At 23.6% G+C, this 18,343-nt stretch overlaps 2 protein-coding genes across 7 annotated transcripts in view; one reads left to right on the top strand and one right to left on the bottom strand.

The window, feature by feature from the left end:
• Nucleotides 1–18,343, top strand: part of LOC122856800 (D-2-hydroxyglutarate dehydrogenase, mitochondrial) — a 63,701-nt gene that overhangs the window by 35,760 nt on the left and 9,598 nt on the right. For both annotated transcript variants that reach the window (XM_044158652.1, XM_044158651.1), the window contains exons 6-7: nt 202–249; nt 14,112–14,215. The gene's annotated coding sequence lies outside the window, so the exon portion shown is untranslated. The remainder of the gene's footprint in view (nt 1–201; nt 250–14,111; nt 14,216–18,343) is intronic.
• On the bottom strand, nt 8,810–16,820 carry LOC122856750 (putative uncharacterized protein DDB_G0271606). 5 transcript variants are annotated; one of them, XM_044158555.1, is made up of 9 exons: nt 16,389–16,820; nt 13,259–13,830; nt 12,405–13,155; nt 12,097–12,317; nt 11,008–11,674; nt 10,117–10,923; nt 9,906–10,044; nt 9,594–9,822; nt 9,105–9,506 (listed from the first exon to the last, which is right to left on the bottom strand). In XM_044158555.1, exons 2-9 carry the CDS (start codon nt 13,640–13,642, stop codon nt 9,279–9,281), a joined length of 3,426 nt encoding a protein of 1,141 aa, XP_044014490.1. In that variant the 5' UTR covers nt 13,643–13,830; nt 16,389–16,820; the 3' UTR covers nt 9,105–9,278. The 5 variants fall into 5 exon arrangements, with proteins under 5 accessions (XP_044014488.1, XP_044014490.1, XP_044014489.1 ...); XM_044158554.1 differs by having other exon boundaries at nt 12,091–12,317; XM_044158553.1 differs by lacking the exon at nt 16,389–16,820 and having other exon boundaries at nt 8,810–9,506; nt 12,091–12,317; nt 13,259–13,736.

The raw sequence follows: 18,343 nt of genomic DNA on the forward strand, positions 1-18,343 counted from the left end.
CATTATGCAAGTTGGAATATTTACATAATATTATTTATTTATTTATTTTTTTTCTCTTAAATTTTCAAGTCATTTTGTCTATTTGTATATTTGATTGCGGAAGCAATAGTTATTCTAATTTTTTAATTTGACTTTTATTAAGTGTGTTTTTTATTTTTAAAAAATTATACAATTTTTAATTTTTTTTAATTATTGTTGCAGATGATGTAAAGGAGTCGACATCAATTGGACATGGAGATTGCTGTATCGGTGAGTTTAGAAATTGTTTTTTCATTTATTTTATTTTGATAATTAGAGAAAGAAATTTAATAAATTTTTCGTCAAATATTAAATTCACTTGAGCTTGCGTTTAGTTAGGAATATAATTAGCTGATTTTTTATAATATAAAAAAATTTCGTAATTTATTTTTTAATCTCGTAAAGAAATACGTAAATAATTAAATTTTATATAATGATTTGTACAAAAATTGATTGATTGAACATTTATTTTTTATCATTTTTAAAAAATAAATATTCATTATAAAACATATTGGTTAGATACTTAATTTAAACTTATTAATTATTCATTGATGTCGACATGGATTTTTATAAAATTAAAATACGATAATGTCTCCAAAAATTACGTTAATTTGCAGATAAAATTAGGTACTTTTTTCTCTAGGACATACTCGTTAAAAAAAAATATTTCTAAATGGAATTTTTTATGACAGTATATGTTAATATATAATTTGAAAAAATACTTTTTAACTTGCTAAATTTAAATCTCAGAAAAAAAATAAATAACGTATAAACAAACTATTTAATTAAATTTTTTTTTTTATTAATTTAATAAAACATTTAAAAATTTATAAAAAAAAAATACAAAATTTATAATTTTTCGTCGTGTAATTTTTCAATGACATTTTCAATAATAGTTGTGTAAATTTCAATATTCATTGGATTTACCATACTTGTCATATTACTGACAAAAGCTCTTAATGCTACAAAACCTCCAAAGCCATCGCTGCCCTTGTAGTAACTTCCAATGCCACTTAATGGTCTAGCTGGTGTTGTTTCAATACTTTGAATATCAAGATAAGGAACTGTTGATTGTCCAGCATCTTTTTTCATGTCACTTGATTTAAAATAAATATAATCACCTGGTTTACTTAATATCATATTGTTCAATGAAAACTCTGAAGCATCTGGCTTATCCATTTGAAGTTGTAAACTATTTAATAATTAATAAATTAATTAACATATTAAAAAGACAAAAATTAACTTATTTTTTTTATTTAAATATTTTCTTTACTTACGAATTTTTTGATATTGAATTCATTGTACGATAGACAGTATCATTGATATTTTTATTAAATCGTTTTCCTTTAATTTTTATTTTTACTAAATTATCATTTTTTTCATCTGTATTATTTTGAACAAATTGAATACCTGAAATATATTTTTCATTTATTTACTGAATGCTAATTGCCTTAAATAATTTAATATAAAAATATATGTAAGCATTTTTTTTTTATATTATACCTGTAAGATAGTAGCCAGAAGGTAAAAATATATTATCAAGCATAAATCCTTTTGCAAAATTATCTCCAATAGTAATTGTTTTATTTCCAATTTCATGAGTTGGTGTTTTTTTCCAATGAATTGTTGAATTAATAACATTATCATTGACATATTTACCTTGTTGTATTTCGAAATATAATATTTTTTTTTTAATTCTCCAACGAATACCAGTGACAACACTAAAATAAAAAAATTAATAATTCAAATAATATATCTTAATTATTATTTAACAAATAATTTTAACTTGTAACTTACAAATTTGAAGTTGCATCAACTGGCATTAAACTTATGTGTCTTATTGTTTTATTAAAATCTTCAATTGAACAAATTTCAACTGGTGAACGACAATATCTACCACAAAAATTATTACCAAATTTAAATCGATTTTGAAAATATTTCATAACAAAACTTTGATTATTTTTGCTATTTGATTTTCCAAATGTTTCTCTTGTATTATTTTTATATGTTATTTCAAAATGATGATACAATCTATCTGTACAATTTTTCTATTGACAATAAAAAAAAAAAAATTAAATTAATAAATAAAAAATACAAACACATTTATATATATAAAAGTTTTTTTTCTTTACTTTATAGTAGTGACGAATTTCAGCAATATTATTATCATTTGAACAATTATTTTTCAAACGTATCCAGCCTTGATTTGTCGTGCCATAAATTCCATCAGAATTGTTTGATGGATTAATTAATCTGTCAACATAAGTGTAGTGATCATATTGATCATTGTAAAAACGATCCCAGGTGAAGCCAGTATATGTTCCATAAGCATGAAGAAAACGATCATGAGTAACACCTATTAAAATTAATTGAAATTAATTAAATTTACTTGATTTTATTTACATGTTAAATAAATTAAATTAATTTACCTTTGACATGTTTCGGTGGATCACAACGTCTCATTTCAGTTGACAATTGTTTCATAACATTTTCAGCATTTTTTGTTATAAAAATAGTATCTTCATTTAATTTTTTTAATGATTTAATTGCTGATGAAAAATAACCCATTGCAACTATTGATAATAAAAAATGATTTAAATTAATATTATTGCAAATTTTTATTTAATAATTTCATATAATAATTAAAACAAACTTGTTTGATTTGATTGATTTTCACGATAACGTATCATATAAGCAGCAATAATCAATGAATAACATTTTTCAAGAGTTAACATTAAAGAAACATACAAACGATATATTTCAGATTGTTCAATTTCAATATTACAATCACGACGTTCCTTGGCCTTGAAAAAATACAAAAAAAAAATTAATTTTTAAATAGATTTTTAATTAATTTATAATGTCAATTAAATATATTAAAATTACTTACTCTTTTTTTTAATTCATGAAGTATATAATTAAAAAATCCATGTTGTTCATTTGATAATTGTAATGGATTAATATATTGTGTTACAAATGTAAGCAATGAAATTCTAAATTTACTACTACGATTTATTAAAATATCAAATAATTTTTCTCTTTCATATGATATACATTCATTTGTTAATAAACAATTAATATTATCATCATAAAAATTATTAAAATAAATAATTGTTTTTCTCAATTCATAAGCTATTTTTAATTCTATATTTTGAATTTTTGTTTCATTATTAATATTTATTGTTAATGTTTTTTTATGATTTATTAATTTATTAATTTCATTTGTTATTTTATTTGTTAAATTTTCTAAATAACAAGATGTTTCATTACCAATTTTTATTATGCTTTTTTCGGAGCTATTTGTTTTTTCTGTTTCTAAAATTTTTCTTGTATCAATATTTGAATTATTATTGTTGTATTTTAATATTATTGATGATGACATACTCAATAATAAATTCATTGGTTTTGGTAATAGAATAAATGCAATTTTTTCAGTTTTATTTATATAATTTTTTGAATCAAATAAATTATTATTATTATTAATTTCAATTAAAATTTTATTTAATTCATTTGTTTTTTCGTTATTCAATGATTCAATTATGTCCAGTTTTGATGTTAAATTTTCAGCATTATTTTTATTTATTAATAAAATTATCAATACTCCAAGTATCTTTAAATTTATATTTAATTTTATTTTTTTAAACATTTTATTACAAGGTTTTTTTATTAACTCACTAAAATTTTTAATACATTAAATTTTTTTTATTTTTTTTACTTCTTTTATATCAAAAAAATTATCAATAAATTCGTTTTTTTTTTTTTATTTTATTTTTCAATTTTTAATGTACATAAATTTTTTTTATTAATAATAGATATTAAAATTTATAGAAATATTTAATATTTATTATGATATTTTGACATTTAAAGATTAAATATTTGTTGATATAATTAATGTGTTTTTTTTTTTTTTTTTTTTAATTTTTATATTTGTTTGTATATTATTCAATTTATAATAATAAAATCATGATTAAATATTTCCATATTTTTTTAAAATTTTAGCTAATAATAAAAAAAAAATTTCATAAATTATATTTTTGTTATTTAATTTATATATATTCTATTAAATAAATTTTCATTATTTTTTAACACATTTAAATACATCTGTTATTTTAGTGACAATAAAATAAATTTATTCATTATTTATATATTGTTTAGTAAATTATTATTATTATTATTAAATTGAAAAATAATAATAATAAATTTAGGTTAAAATTAAATAATAAATTTAGATTGAAAGATGATTAATTTCTTTAAATTCTTTGAACAATTCATCAATTCTTCGTTGATATTTTTTCATATAATTTATATCAATTAAATATCTACTATCAGCAGCAAATATTTTTATTCCAATAAATCCTCCAAAACCATCCAGCCCTTTGTAATATAATCCAATACCATTTAATGGTTGTGATGGACTTGTAAAAACATCTTGAATATCAAGATATGGAATTGTTGATTGTCCAGCATCTTTTTTCATGTCACTTGCTTTAAAATGAACATAATGTTTACCTGGTTTACTTAGTACATTATTTATTGGTGCTAGTTCAGATGAATCTGGTTCATTTATTTCCAATTTTGTACTGTAAAATTAATGCAAAAATATAATTTTTATATTATTATTAAAATTTATATTTCAATTTTATATTAACTTACAAATTTTTAATTTCATAATTATTTTCAGTCCATATTGTTTTTTCAGCAGTTTCATTTATTAATTTTCCTTGAATTTTTATTTCAATAAGTTCTTTTGTCATATTTGATAATTCAAATTTTACACCTGTTTAATTATTATATTTATTAATATATATCATTATTTACTTTGTTTTTTTTTTTTTTTTTAAATTATTTTTCAAACCTGTTATTATATAATCTAGAGGTAATTTAACATCATCCATGATAAATCCTTTAGCTGAATTTTTACCAATAGAAATTGTGTTTGTATTAGATGCATGTTGATTTGTTTTTTTCCATTCAACCGTTCCATCAACAATAGTATCATTTTCAAATTTTCCTTGTTGAATTTCCAAGTATAAAATTTTATTTAAAAATTTCCAACGTACTCCAGTTACCACACTGTTTTAAAAAAATAATATAATAATTAATTTTATAATGAATTTTTTTTTTTTTTTCTTTTTTTAATTTTATTATTTAATAATAAACTTACTAATCAGTTGATGCTATGACAGGTTTTATACTAACAAAACGAACAGAATTTGTTGTAGAATTAACAGTACATATTCTAACTGGTGATGGGCACAGCATACAATATTTCGATCGAAATCTCGGATGATTTTTAAAAGATTTAATAATTAATTTTTTATCACTTTCTGTTTTACCATAAATTTTTGTAAAATCATTTTTATAAAAAATTTTAACATGATGATAAAAACGTTCAGTATTATTTTCCTAAATAAAAAATATATAAAAATATAATATAAATATTTATTTATAAAAAATAATGTTATTTTTATTACCTCGTAATAATGAGTAATTTCAGCGATTGTACGATCATATTGACAGTTTTTATTTAATGTCCAATTTTGTCCATTAAAACCATAAATAACATTTGACAAGTTGATTTCTTTGGGAAATGTTGATCTCCATTTTTTAACTTCATCAGTTTGAGGCAAAATTTGAGAAAATATTTTAAGACGATTATAATCAAAAACAATATAATTACCATAAATTTGATTAAAATGATCATACGTTATGCCTGTGTTTAAAAAAACAAATAAAAAAAAATTAAAATTAAATAAAAACAAAGCCAATAAAATTTATTTTATACCTTTTTTATGTTCTCGACCTAAATCACATCTTCGAACTTCTGTCGATGCTTGGCCCATTGCAATTAGTGCATATTCTGTCATATTAAGAGCTTCTTTATTAAAATTTTCAACTGTTTTTATTGCTGTAATTAAATGACTTTCTGTAACTCCTAATAAAAAAAATTATTATTATTATTAAAAAACATTAACTATATTAAATTATTAATTATTAAAAATTCATTAAAATTATATTTTAATTTATATATATAAATATTTTATAAAATTACCATTTTTTTTGTCAATTTTATCACATTCTTGAAGCATTATTGCAGTTATCATCATTGAATAACTTTTTGATAATGTCAGCATCATTGATAAAAAAAGTTTTAATATTTTAAATTGTCCATTTTCAATGTTACAATCACAACCATGATCAACCTTGAATAAAAATTAAATGTTTTAAACAATAAAAAAAAAAGTGTATACAGTTTAAATTAAAAAAAAAAAAAAATTTAGCTTTTAAACATACATGTAATGCATGTTCTGCAAGTATATATCCAAAACAATTTGTTACTGGACCAATAATTGTATCTGTTCTATAGCTTGATAAAAATTTTCTCAAGTTAATTTTATAATCAGTTCCTTCATCAGTTAATTGTTTAAATATACTTTCTTTATTTCCATGTGAACATTTATTTTTTAATAAACAATCAACATGATTATCTTCATAATAATTATCAAGATATTCTGATGTTGTACCTAAAGTTAGTAATAAACCATGTTTATCAACAATATGAAATATTTCTTTTATAATTCTTTGTGATTCAGATGTAATATGTGTTTTTAATTCACCCGTTTGAGTTGTTATTAAAAATTTTACATTATTAAATGTTTTTTCAGATTCAAAAATAATACTTGATTTTATTTGTGTTATATTTTCTTCAAATGCTATTTTAGATTTTTTAGTGTGTATTGGTTTTTTTGCATCTTCAATTTTTTTTTTATTTGCATCATAAAATGTAAAAAATGTCATTGACGTAAATCCAATTATTGGACCTAATGGTGGAGGTATTGTTATTGATGCCAAGGCTGATCCTAATTTTATTAGATTTGTTACACTGCTAGAATTTTCAGCAATTGGACGTAAATTAATTTCAACATGGTCTGATTTATCTTTCCAAGATAATTCTTTAGTAGAAGCTGATTTTAAATATATTTTTTTTGATTCAAATTGATTTGTTAATGAAGCTAAAAACAATCCAAAGATTGTTAAATTCACCAACAACTTCATTATTTAAATTTTTAAATTAAATATATTCTGAAATAATATTTGACAATTATTAAATATTTTTAAAAAATTTAAAATAACATAAAAAAATTATAAATTAAATAAACTTTTATAAAACATACCTATATTTATTTGAAGTCGATGATCACTCGCAGAAAGTCCACTTTTAATTAATTTTGTTTCTCATTTTTTCTTCAATATATATACCAACACTTGTACCTGCAAGTTCGGTCAATTTTAATTATTATAGATTATAATAGTCATTAATAGAACTGGACTTTGTCCATGAGGAAAGTTGATCTTCATATTTAATTCCTGGTAAAATCAAAATAAAAATAGAAATTATTAAATATTATTCATTATAGTATTCTAATCATTTTTATAAATTGGTTTTTCCAAATTTTATTTAATAAAGGGTCAATAGATAATATATTTAAAAAATTATTTGACACGTGCTTGTATATTTTAACCAATTGTTTTTTTAATCTCAACCCCAAGATTTTAACTCGTGGTATATTTCAATTTAATGAATTGGACTTTGTCATGAGGAAAGTTACTCTTCATATTTAAATCCTGGAATTACCAAAATAAAAATAGAAAAAATATTAAAGATTATTTATTATAATATTCTAATCATTTTTATTAATTAGTTTTTTTCAAATTTTATTTATCAAAAGGTCAACGAATAATATATTTTAAAAAGATGTTGAATGTTACCCTGACCTTGACCTGAAGTAAAAAAAATTAATATATATTATTTAATAAATAAAACAATGATTTATTTAAATTTTAACAATTTATTTTATTAATGTCATTAATAATAATAATTAAAATTTATTTAATTCTAAAAAAAGATATTTCTAATTGTTTATCCAACTGTTGATGGCATATCCACTTGAAAATTTTCTAATTATTTTTTTAACATTATACATTTATTTTATTTTATACAATTATTTATATAAAATATTTTATTATTTTATATTTTTAAATCATGTTGGTAAAGTTGAAAACTGCAATTGCCAAGATGCAAAACTCACAGCTCTATTTTCTCGACATATGATAACAATTTCCATAACAATCAATCGAAAAATATATATAATAAAAACATAACCAAAAAAAAATTAATAGACAAACATCTTATCAAACAACTCAAGTTATCAAATAATTCATATATTGAATTAAAAAATAATTGACAAGCAATTATAATAATAAATAATCAACAATGAAAAAAGTACCAAAAACATATATTCTTGATAAAATTCATCGTGGATTTGTTTACACATGTATGGGCATTTCACTAGCAGGATTGACATACATTGGCCTCGTGGGTTGGAATTACTACATGAATATTAAACCACAAAGAATTGCTGAAGAATTACGTAGACAACAAGAGCTTCTTCAAGAAGGTACTGGACTAATTGACAAAGAAGAAAACAAAGCATAAATTAATTCTATTAATCAACATCATCATCAAAATGAAAACACAAAAACAACACAATGTTTTTTTTGTCAATACACAGAAAAAAAATTTAAATAAACAAATGTAAAAAATTTCAGTAAATAAATAAAAACAACTATTATCTTTAATTATTTATAATTAAAAATGTATTATGATTATTTATAAATTAATTTATCAATGATTGAAATAATATTCATTGTAAATTTATAAAAATAATAAAAATATTTAATAATTAATTTATTTGATTTTATTAATAATAATTTGAAAAAAACATTGAAATTTTTAATATATAATTTTTTTTATTTTTCACACTTGCTATTATTGATTTTATAATATTTATCGTAAAAAGAAATTGTATAAAAATCTTTAATGCAATTGCACATTGTTAAATCTAATTTTTTTTTTTTTTTCTTTCTTTTTTTTTTTTATGATGATTATTCTCTTATTCAAATATTATTTACAGAAATATTTAATTATTATTATTCTCTTGTAGATAGTACGTTTTTTTTTTTCTTTAAATTTTAATAACAAATTATATGGATATTATTTTACATTTTATTTAACATTAAAATATCAGTATTTTAGCGGCAGTTATTCGTCCTTTTTTTTTTATCTTAATAATTATTTATAACAAAATAAAAATAATAATTATAATAATTTATACAGTTTGTAAATTGTCAAACAACTAAAGTATAATAATAATAAAAAAAAAAAAAAATTAGACTATTATTTAAAATTATAAAGTTATTCAAGAACTGTTTGATGATGGTGATGTTGAAATACTAGTATCAATTCTCATTGAATCAATTTTAGCAACAATTTTTAATGCTGGACCAAGTTTAATACTCATTGCTGACATTAAATGATCCTCTTTTAGAAGCATCAATGCTTGACCATCAATTTCTTGTATAGCAAAATCTTCAGCATAATCAGAACATCCTGGTAAATTTTTAATAAAATCACAAACTTCATTTACCTGAGGGAAAAATATAAATAAGAAATATTAATTTTAAATAATACGTAAATATAATTGTTTAACTTGTTTATTTATTGTTTTACTTACTGTCCATTTAACTGGATTTATTCTAATCATTGAATCGTCCATTGTTGGTGTTGAAGCTGCTGTTGATCTTTCATCCAAATTATTTATAATATTATTTATATTATTATTAATGTTATTAATATTATTAACATTATTGTTATTTAATTTTTTCAATGAATCATTATCATTTTTCTTTAAATCAACTTCAATATCTGTCCATTGTTCTCGTTCTTTGGCTTCACGCTTTTTACTATTTATAAAAAAAAAAATATAATTAATAAACAATTATAATTATTTGATAAATAATATTATTATTTTTGTTTATTTTATTACCTCTTTGAACATACTGAAGAACAATATCTTTTATCTTTTTTAAATTTAATATTATCATCAAGTGGAATACCACAACTTTCACATTTTCCTGGTGTACCATCACCACTGTCATTTGAATGATTTGATGAATTTTTTTTTTCTAAAATAAAATAAATAAATAAATAATCTTTCTTGTTATACAATATACCTATATTAAATTTAAAATACATACTTTTTTTATTTGCTGGTTCATCATTGGATTCTTTGCTATTTTGATTATTTTTATTTATTAAATTATCTTGATTACCAATTCCATTTAGACTTGAACGATTAACAGTAAATGGTTCTGATGCTTCTTGAATGACAAATCCTTCAATAACATGAGTTAATACTTGTGGTTTAACAAGTGCTTTTGGTAATGCATGTTTACTTGTAGCTGATAATGGTGTTGATGCTGTTGATGGTTCATCATTACCATTTGTTATTGAATTAACAGCATTTGCTAAATTTGTCAATGGATTTGATGATTTATCATCAGTTTTTAATTCTTCTTTTAATTTTTTATTTGCCTCAGTTTGACTTGATGGATTTGAATTTTCTTTTGTATCATTATCTTCTTTTTTAACTATTTTATTATTATCATCAGTATTTGTTGTTGTTGTTGTAGTTGTAGTATTTTTTTGTTGTATGATACTTTGTATATCATTTTGTTGTGATCTATCTGGTGTTGTAATAATCATAGTTGAATTATCAGTTTGTTGTGATGATTGTGTTGATTGTTGAGTTAATGATTGCAATTGTGCTTGTTGTTGTTGTTGTTCTGGTGCTTGTGTCATAATTGGTATTGCTTGTACTTGTGTTGGACCACCAATCATTGGCATTGATATTTGTTGAACAGTTCCCATTGGTGATTGTACTTGATTCATTTGTAATGCTGTTGCAACACCAACACCAACGCCACTCATTGATACAACTGGCATTATTGGTCTATCAGTACCAAGAACAACACCCTGTTGTTGTTGAGTTGGTAAAGCCATACCTGACGAAAAAAAATAAAATTACCATTTAACATGTGCTATTTATTTAAAAAAAAAAAAAACAAGTAGAATTAAATTAAACATACCCATCATTGGTTTAGGTTGTATTTGTTGTTGTGCATTTTGTGCTGCTTGTTGTTGCTGTTGCTGCTGTTGTTGTTGCTGCTGTTGCTGTTGTTGATACTGCTGTTGTAACTGTTGCTGTTGTTGATGTTGATGAAATTGATGCATTTGTTGCATAATCATTTGTTGATACTGTGGTTGCATTGCCTGTTGAACTTGTTGTTGTACCTGTTGTTGAACTTGTTGCTGTACTTGTTGTTGATGCTGTTGTTGTGCTTGTTGCTGTTGTTGAGCTTGCTGTTGTGCTTGCTGTTGTTGTTGAGCTTGCTGTTGTTGTTGCTGCTGCTGCTGAACTTGCTGCTGCTGCTGCTGCTGCTGTTGTGGTGATTGCATTACTGTTTTGTTTTGTTGTCCAAAATTTTGCTTGTCAGTTGTGGACATGGGTGAGCCAGGTGGTTGCGCAGAAGTTACCACCGGTGTATTTGTTGTTATTAATACTTTGGAATTGTTGCCATTATTGTTGCCAGATAACGTTTGTTGTTGCATTATCATTGTTGCATGATGTACATTTGATTTGGTTTGATTTGATGCATCAGCTTTTGTTGTTAATTGAGTAGAATTTGTGCCGGGACTTGTGCGAACCACTGGCTTACCACGGCCTTTACCACCACTTCCACTGCCCTTGCCACTCTAAATTTAAAAAAAAAATAATAATAATAACAAAATCATAAAATTATAAGAAATGAAAAAAAAAATTAAAAATAATAACAATACTCTTGCATTACCAAATTATGAATTAAATAAAAAAATAATTTAAAATAACAAAATTAAATTAAAATAACAAAATATCCTAACTTTTTCTTAATTATTATTATTTTTTTTTTTACTTTGGGCAAATTTTACTGTGGTGGCTAAGTGGCTTTTTTTTTTTTATTTAAAAATAAATATGAAATATTCAAGTATATTTGTGTATAAATAATAAAAAAAAAAATTAATAATAAATTAATCCCCATCAAGTATAAATATAAAATAATATTTTTGTTTTGTATAATATTGTATTGTTTTGTATTTTTGTAATTATTAATATGTATTTTTTAAATAATGACCTGTACCGTTGTCTGTACTCCATGAACAGTTTGAGTTGATACTGAACTTGCTGGACGTATATTTGCACCTTGAACACCTTGTAATGATGATGGTAATATACTTAGTGGTCTTTGTCCACCACCAGTTTGTTTACCTTGTGATTGTTGTTGTTGTTGTATATCCATAACTCTAGGTTTACCAGCAGCAATTTGTTGAACATTTTGAATTTGTTGTTGTGTTGCCAAAGCTATAATTAAATTTATAAAATACATATTAATAATTTAAAAAAATAAATAAATAATAATATATATAATAATATAATTTTAATAATAACCATTGTGTGTTTGAATTGTTTGTGGACTTTGAATATACATGTCATTTTGAGTTGGACCTCTTATAAATATTGGATTTGGTGCAGCAAGTAATGTTGTACCAGGTGGTTGTATACCAGTCCATACTGGTTGTGCAAATTGCCATGGTGTTGCAAATTGCATACCACCAGTTCTAGTACCAGTTTGATTATTAGTTGTACATGTATATTTTTGATCAGTTTTATTTGTATTTTGTTGTTGTTGTTGTTGCTGTTGTTGTTGTAATGCTTGTTGTTGTTGTGGTGATCCTAATACACCTAATTGTCCAAATACAAGTGTTTGTCCACCACCAGGATTACCAGATGTTGGTACTGGTAAATAACCAGTTGGAAAACCTTGTACTTTATTACCAGGACCACCATGACCACCATTTTGTCCTTGTGCTGTTGTTGTTAACATATGTGGTGTTAATTGTCCACCAGATTGAAATGGTTTACCAGCAGTTATAACTTGTATTGATGATGGATTTAAACCAGCTGGATGTAATGTTAAATTACCAGGCATTAATATTTGTTGTCCTTGTGGATTTGTATATAATTGTTGTAAATGATATGCTTGACTTTGCATTGGTTGTTGTATAACTTGTACTGCTTGTGGATGTGCAGCCATTGTTGTCATTGTTGTTGCACCTTGTTGACCAGATAATGACATTGATACACTACCAACACCTTGTTGTTGTTGATGTTGCATTGACACTGCAACTGCATTTTGTAGCTAAATTTTTTCAAAAGAAAAAAAAAACAATAAAACATTAGGTAATTTATTTGATTTGTTTTTTTTTTTTTTAAATACAAAATTATATTTAATTTAAATTTACCTGTTGTGACATGCTTGCTGCAACTTGAGGTTGAACTTGAACTTGTGTTACATTATGCTGTGCATTTGCTTGTTGCTGTTGTTGCTGCTGTTGTTGTTGGACTTGTTGAACTTGTTGAACTTGCATTTGTTGTTGTGGCTGAATTTGTTGAGGTTGTATTTGTTGTGGTTGAATTTGTTGAGGCTGCAATTGTTGACTTTGAGCTTGTTGCTGCTGTTGGGCTTGTTGCTGAGCTTGTTGTTGGGCTTGTTGTTGTTGCTGAGCTTGCTGTTGAGCTTGTTGTTGTTGCTGTTGAGCTTGCTGCTGCTGTTGTTGTTGTTGTTGTTGTTGATCTTGAACATTTTGTTGCTGTTGAGCCATATCTATCTGCTTGACTTCACTCATTTTGTTGATAAATATTTTTTTCCTTTTTTATTTATTTATTAGAATATTTAAAATATTCTGACACAACTATTGTGTGTTTTTTATATCATATATTTTTTTTAAATAATTTTTAAAAAATTACAAAATTCTTTTTTTTGCCATTTTTATTTATTTTATAATATTTTTTAATTTTGAATTTTATTCAAAACCTGAAAAATTAAAAAATAATATGTATTAGTTATTATTAAATAATATTTTTTAATGACATTTATTTGTTTGTTTATTTAATGTCAGTCTAAAGCTCATTATTTATTACTTTTTTTTTTTATCATTCAAGATAATTCTGATAAAATTGGCTAAAAAATTATGCTCATTATAAAATCATTAATTACATACAGTAATATAAATAATATCAAAAAGATTAAATATTGGCAATTCACAAATGTATATATAACCTAGTCAAGCGCTTATCATTTTATTCGTTTTTCAGTTTTGACACAAGGCAAGTGTCGAGTGTGGTGGCCAACATTGCTGGTGTTAAGTGTTTTTCAACTCATTTATTCAACAATTCAAGGATTATAAAAATTAAACCAAGTAAGTTTAATATTAAATTAAATAATTTATTATTTATTTAAACATTCATATTTACATTATTCATTAATATTTTTCATTATTTAATTAATTATCAATTTATCATATTAATGTGCTGTGTTTGAGTAAATATATTGTCGAAAAAAAAAAATTATCATTTTATTGTCAAAGAAAATATAAGAAAAAATATTATTAATATAAATTTAAATTATTAAAAAATTAAATATCATATGAAAATAATTAAATAAAATATATTTTATTGTTTGTTATGAAAATAATAAAATATAACCTGAAATAAACAACAAAAATAGCGTCGAAATTGAGAACCTCTGTGGAACATCGAGGGTGGCCAATAATGCCTTCTTTTTTATATATTTTTTTTTTTTTCTCTCTATATACTCTCTTTTTTATTTTCTTTCTTTTTCCCCGGGGTTTTTGCGTTAGTTAAAGATAAAAGAGAAAAGAGACTCTTTTGCTTTTGCAAAAAAAAGAATTCTCGTAGAGTGAAATTTAATCATGCATAGAATGAGCAGAAAAAAAAATCATAAAAAGCAAAAAAATTGCCAAGAAAAAGAAAAATAATTACAGTAACAATAACAAAGGTTATTCTAAAAAAAAATTTAGAATTAAATAACCAGTTAGTTGAGAACCTAATCAGACCTTGTAAAATTTTTGCAAACACCCACTAAAAAAAAGTTTCTGGTCAATGTCAGGGTTCAAAGTTCAAAGAAAATTAAAACTCAGTATCTCTAATATATATACAATTTGACTTGTATTTGTTGACATAAAATTACATAACTTTTTTTACTCTTTTTTCTTTAATAAATATGGTAAATAAATATTTTAGTTGTGCTTTAAAATATCTCTTTAATGAAACTTTAATAAACATAATATTATTTTGATATCATCATATGACAGTAATTTGGTATCTTCCTATCAACTTTATTCATATTGGAGCAAGTTAATATGTAATGAGTAAATAGACTATAGCTATGACCATCCTCAATTTAATATACATTAATGATAATATAATTAGTGGAGCAATCAAAGTATCGTGGCATAAACCAGACATTTTTTTTTTTCATTTATTTATTTATTTATTTTTTTTTCAATATGAGGTCGTTGATAAACATGTGTAAATTATTTAAATTAAAAAAAAAAAAAAAAATAGAGTTAAAACTGGACAGTGGTAGTTTGCAATATAGAGGGGGAAAAGAATGAAGTTTGTTATCCATTTTGAAATCATCAAAGAACAAAATGTCGTCTTGAGGCAAAACCACCATAAACGTTGAATTGGAAGAAAAAAAAAAATTTACAGTAGAGGGGATTTTATATGTACACACACTAGTGCATTAATGCAAAAAGTAAAAAAATAAATAAAAATATATTGCACAATGCTGTTGGTATAATCCCTCCATCTCTAATTCCACCATAACTCCCTCTTCTCCTGTTGAATAAACGTAGTCTTTCACCCTGGGGGACACTGTACATATATATACCTATATATCTCCCCTTACACCGCCCTTCACTAGGGCGGGAGAATTAAAGTGTGGTACTATTGCCAAAGGGGAATTTTGCGAAATTAGGGTGCCAAACAAGGATGAAAAATGCCCTAAAGTTCAACACAAGAGGGAGGATTAGGCTTAAAAAAAGGAAAAGAAAAAAAAAAAAAAAAAAAAGATTCAAGGGAGAAAAAAATAATAAATGAAATATATAGGAAGGGAGACGAATCCAGGCTGACTAACACCTTTATATAAAATAAAAATATAAAAAGAAAAATATTAATAATTATGATTATTATTATTATGTTATACAATATGTATTAAAATAAATCATATGATGAAAAAAAGTTAGTACACTGATTTTTAAACAAAATAAGAAATTTTTATTATAATTAAAATAATGAACAGGGAGAATTTTAAAATACATACATCACTGTGAGTCTCAAGAGGTCTTTTCCGTTTTTTTTTTTTTTTCTCTATAATATTATTTATTAAATTTTTATATATTAATTTATTATCAAATTATTATATTCTTTTATTTTTCTTCTATTCTTTTTTATAAATATACATCGTCAAGATTTTTCATTATCGATTAAAAAAAATATATATATATTGATAAACAATTTTAAAATTAAAAATAAAAAAATAAAGCTTGGATATATATATATACTCACATTGCGATTGCGCAGTAATGCTTAAATCAACACAGATGCATACACATCCATAGTATGACTGACACACACACTTAAAAATTCACCAATCAGCGTATTAATCCAATAAATAATGATATTTCATCAAGTAAAATTGTATTTTCACCAAAAAAAACTTGCTCCAATTTTTCACAATAATTCTATTAACTAGTATTAATCACAATTAATAAATAAATATACACTATATAAGAAAATAATAAATAAATGAAAATAATAAAATTATTTTCAAGTTGATGTGCACTGTGAACACTGACAAAACGTACTCCCTTTTGGATAATGTGGCCTCTTTGGCTGTATTTCCTACCCTGGCATTTAGAATTATTCAAACGCCCCTCTTTCTTCATCTCTTCCCCCCTGTCTACAATCATAAAATTCAATAGTCCCCTTGTCCCGCCAACCCCTGACAAACCAAGCTTTCAAAATTTCCAAAATTTTCATTGGTTATTCTCCCTCTATGTAACATTGTAAATGTCAAAATTTGATTGGTTGATTCTCGACAAATCCCAGTGGTATAGTTGAATAACAAAATGGGCGTGATTATCAGGCTGTTGGAATAGAATAAATGCGCATGCCCAGCAAACTATCTATAGAATTTAATAAAAACGAATATTCAAGGATATGGGGGAGCCATTCAATCGTTAACAATTTCTCCCCTCTTTTATTTATTAACTATCTTTGTTTCTCTTAGCTCTCTTGCTGTTAGCGTTGAATATTCTCTTTTTCTTGGATTCCAAAAGCCAACAGGAACGTATCAATTATTTTATTTGACCCGGGTCATAAATTAACATTTTATTTTTAAATATTTATCATAAAATTTTTATTAATTTTATGAAATTTTATTTTATTGATAAATTTATGTTATTATTATGGTTTACCATGAATTTTTGATAATTTTTAAGGCTTAAAGTTAGTTGAAAAAGTATTAAGCTTTAGGGGTTCGTATAATTTTGAGTCGTGACTGTGTGCTAAGCCATGCCAGGCGCGTAACGGGATTTTAGGTTCTAAGGACCACAACTTTCTACCTGCAAAGATTATACCCTTGTCAATCTTATTCAAATAAATATTCATCTTCATTTCGTAAAATTGTTTGACCATGCCAAATTGTTTTTCATACTATTTTTCTTTTGTCAATAACTATTGTTATTATTTTAAATACAAAAAAAAAAAAAAAAAAGTATTACTTGACTTTATATTCGAAAAATACATACATGTATTTAATGCTATAACTAAAATTTTAAATAATCAGTTGATTAGTTATAATAATATTAATACTGATCAGTTTTTTTGAATTTTATTCGCGTGAGTAAGTAATTGATAAGCTCCTTTTTTTAATACGTTACTGGCACAGCTGTCTGGCAGCCACGTTCCACTCCCCGTTATATATATATGTATGTATATATGAACTTAAACCCAATGCTACAGTCAACACGCAAGACTAGAATTAAAATGAGAATTGGGTGGCGGACTATTCTATCACATAAAAAAATCTTTGACCTATCCGGTTGCGTTATTACCTCCCCAAGATATAAATTAGTCAGTTTTTTTTTTTTTTTTTTTCCTTTTTTTATTTCTATAAATGCCTGCTTTTTTTTCGATCATCAATCAGACATATTAGATAACTCCTACCAATTGAAAACGAAAAGTCTAACAATTTTTCCTGTTTTTTTTTCTCAGCAGGGATTTTGTATTACTATTATTATTTTTTGTATTTTAAAGTAAAGTAAAAAAAAAAAAAACAAACAAATCTTCAAGGATCATTTCCCTTGACTTTTTATGCCTTAACGATCTGCAACCAGATTGCCTTGTTTCCAGGCCATTTAACTCTGCAACAACATATATCTCCCCTTTTTTTTTTTTTTTTTTATTTCAATCAAGAAATAAAAAATCATAAAGAAAATATTGATAACAATTAATCTTTA

This window comes from Aphidius gifuensis, linkage group LG5 (assembly GCF_014905175.1).
Source record: "Aphidius gifuensis isolate YNYX2018 linkage group LG5, ASM1490517v1, whole genome shotgun sequence".
NCBI lineage: Eukaryota > Metazoa > Arthropoda > Insecta > Hymenoptera > Braconidae > Aphidius > Aphidius gifuensis.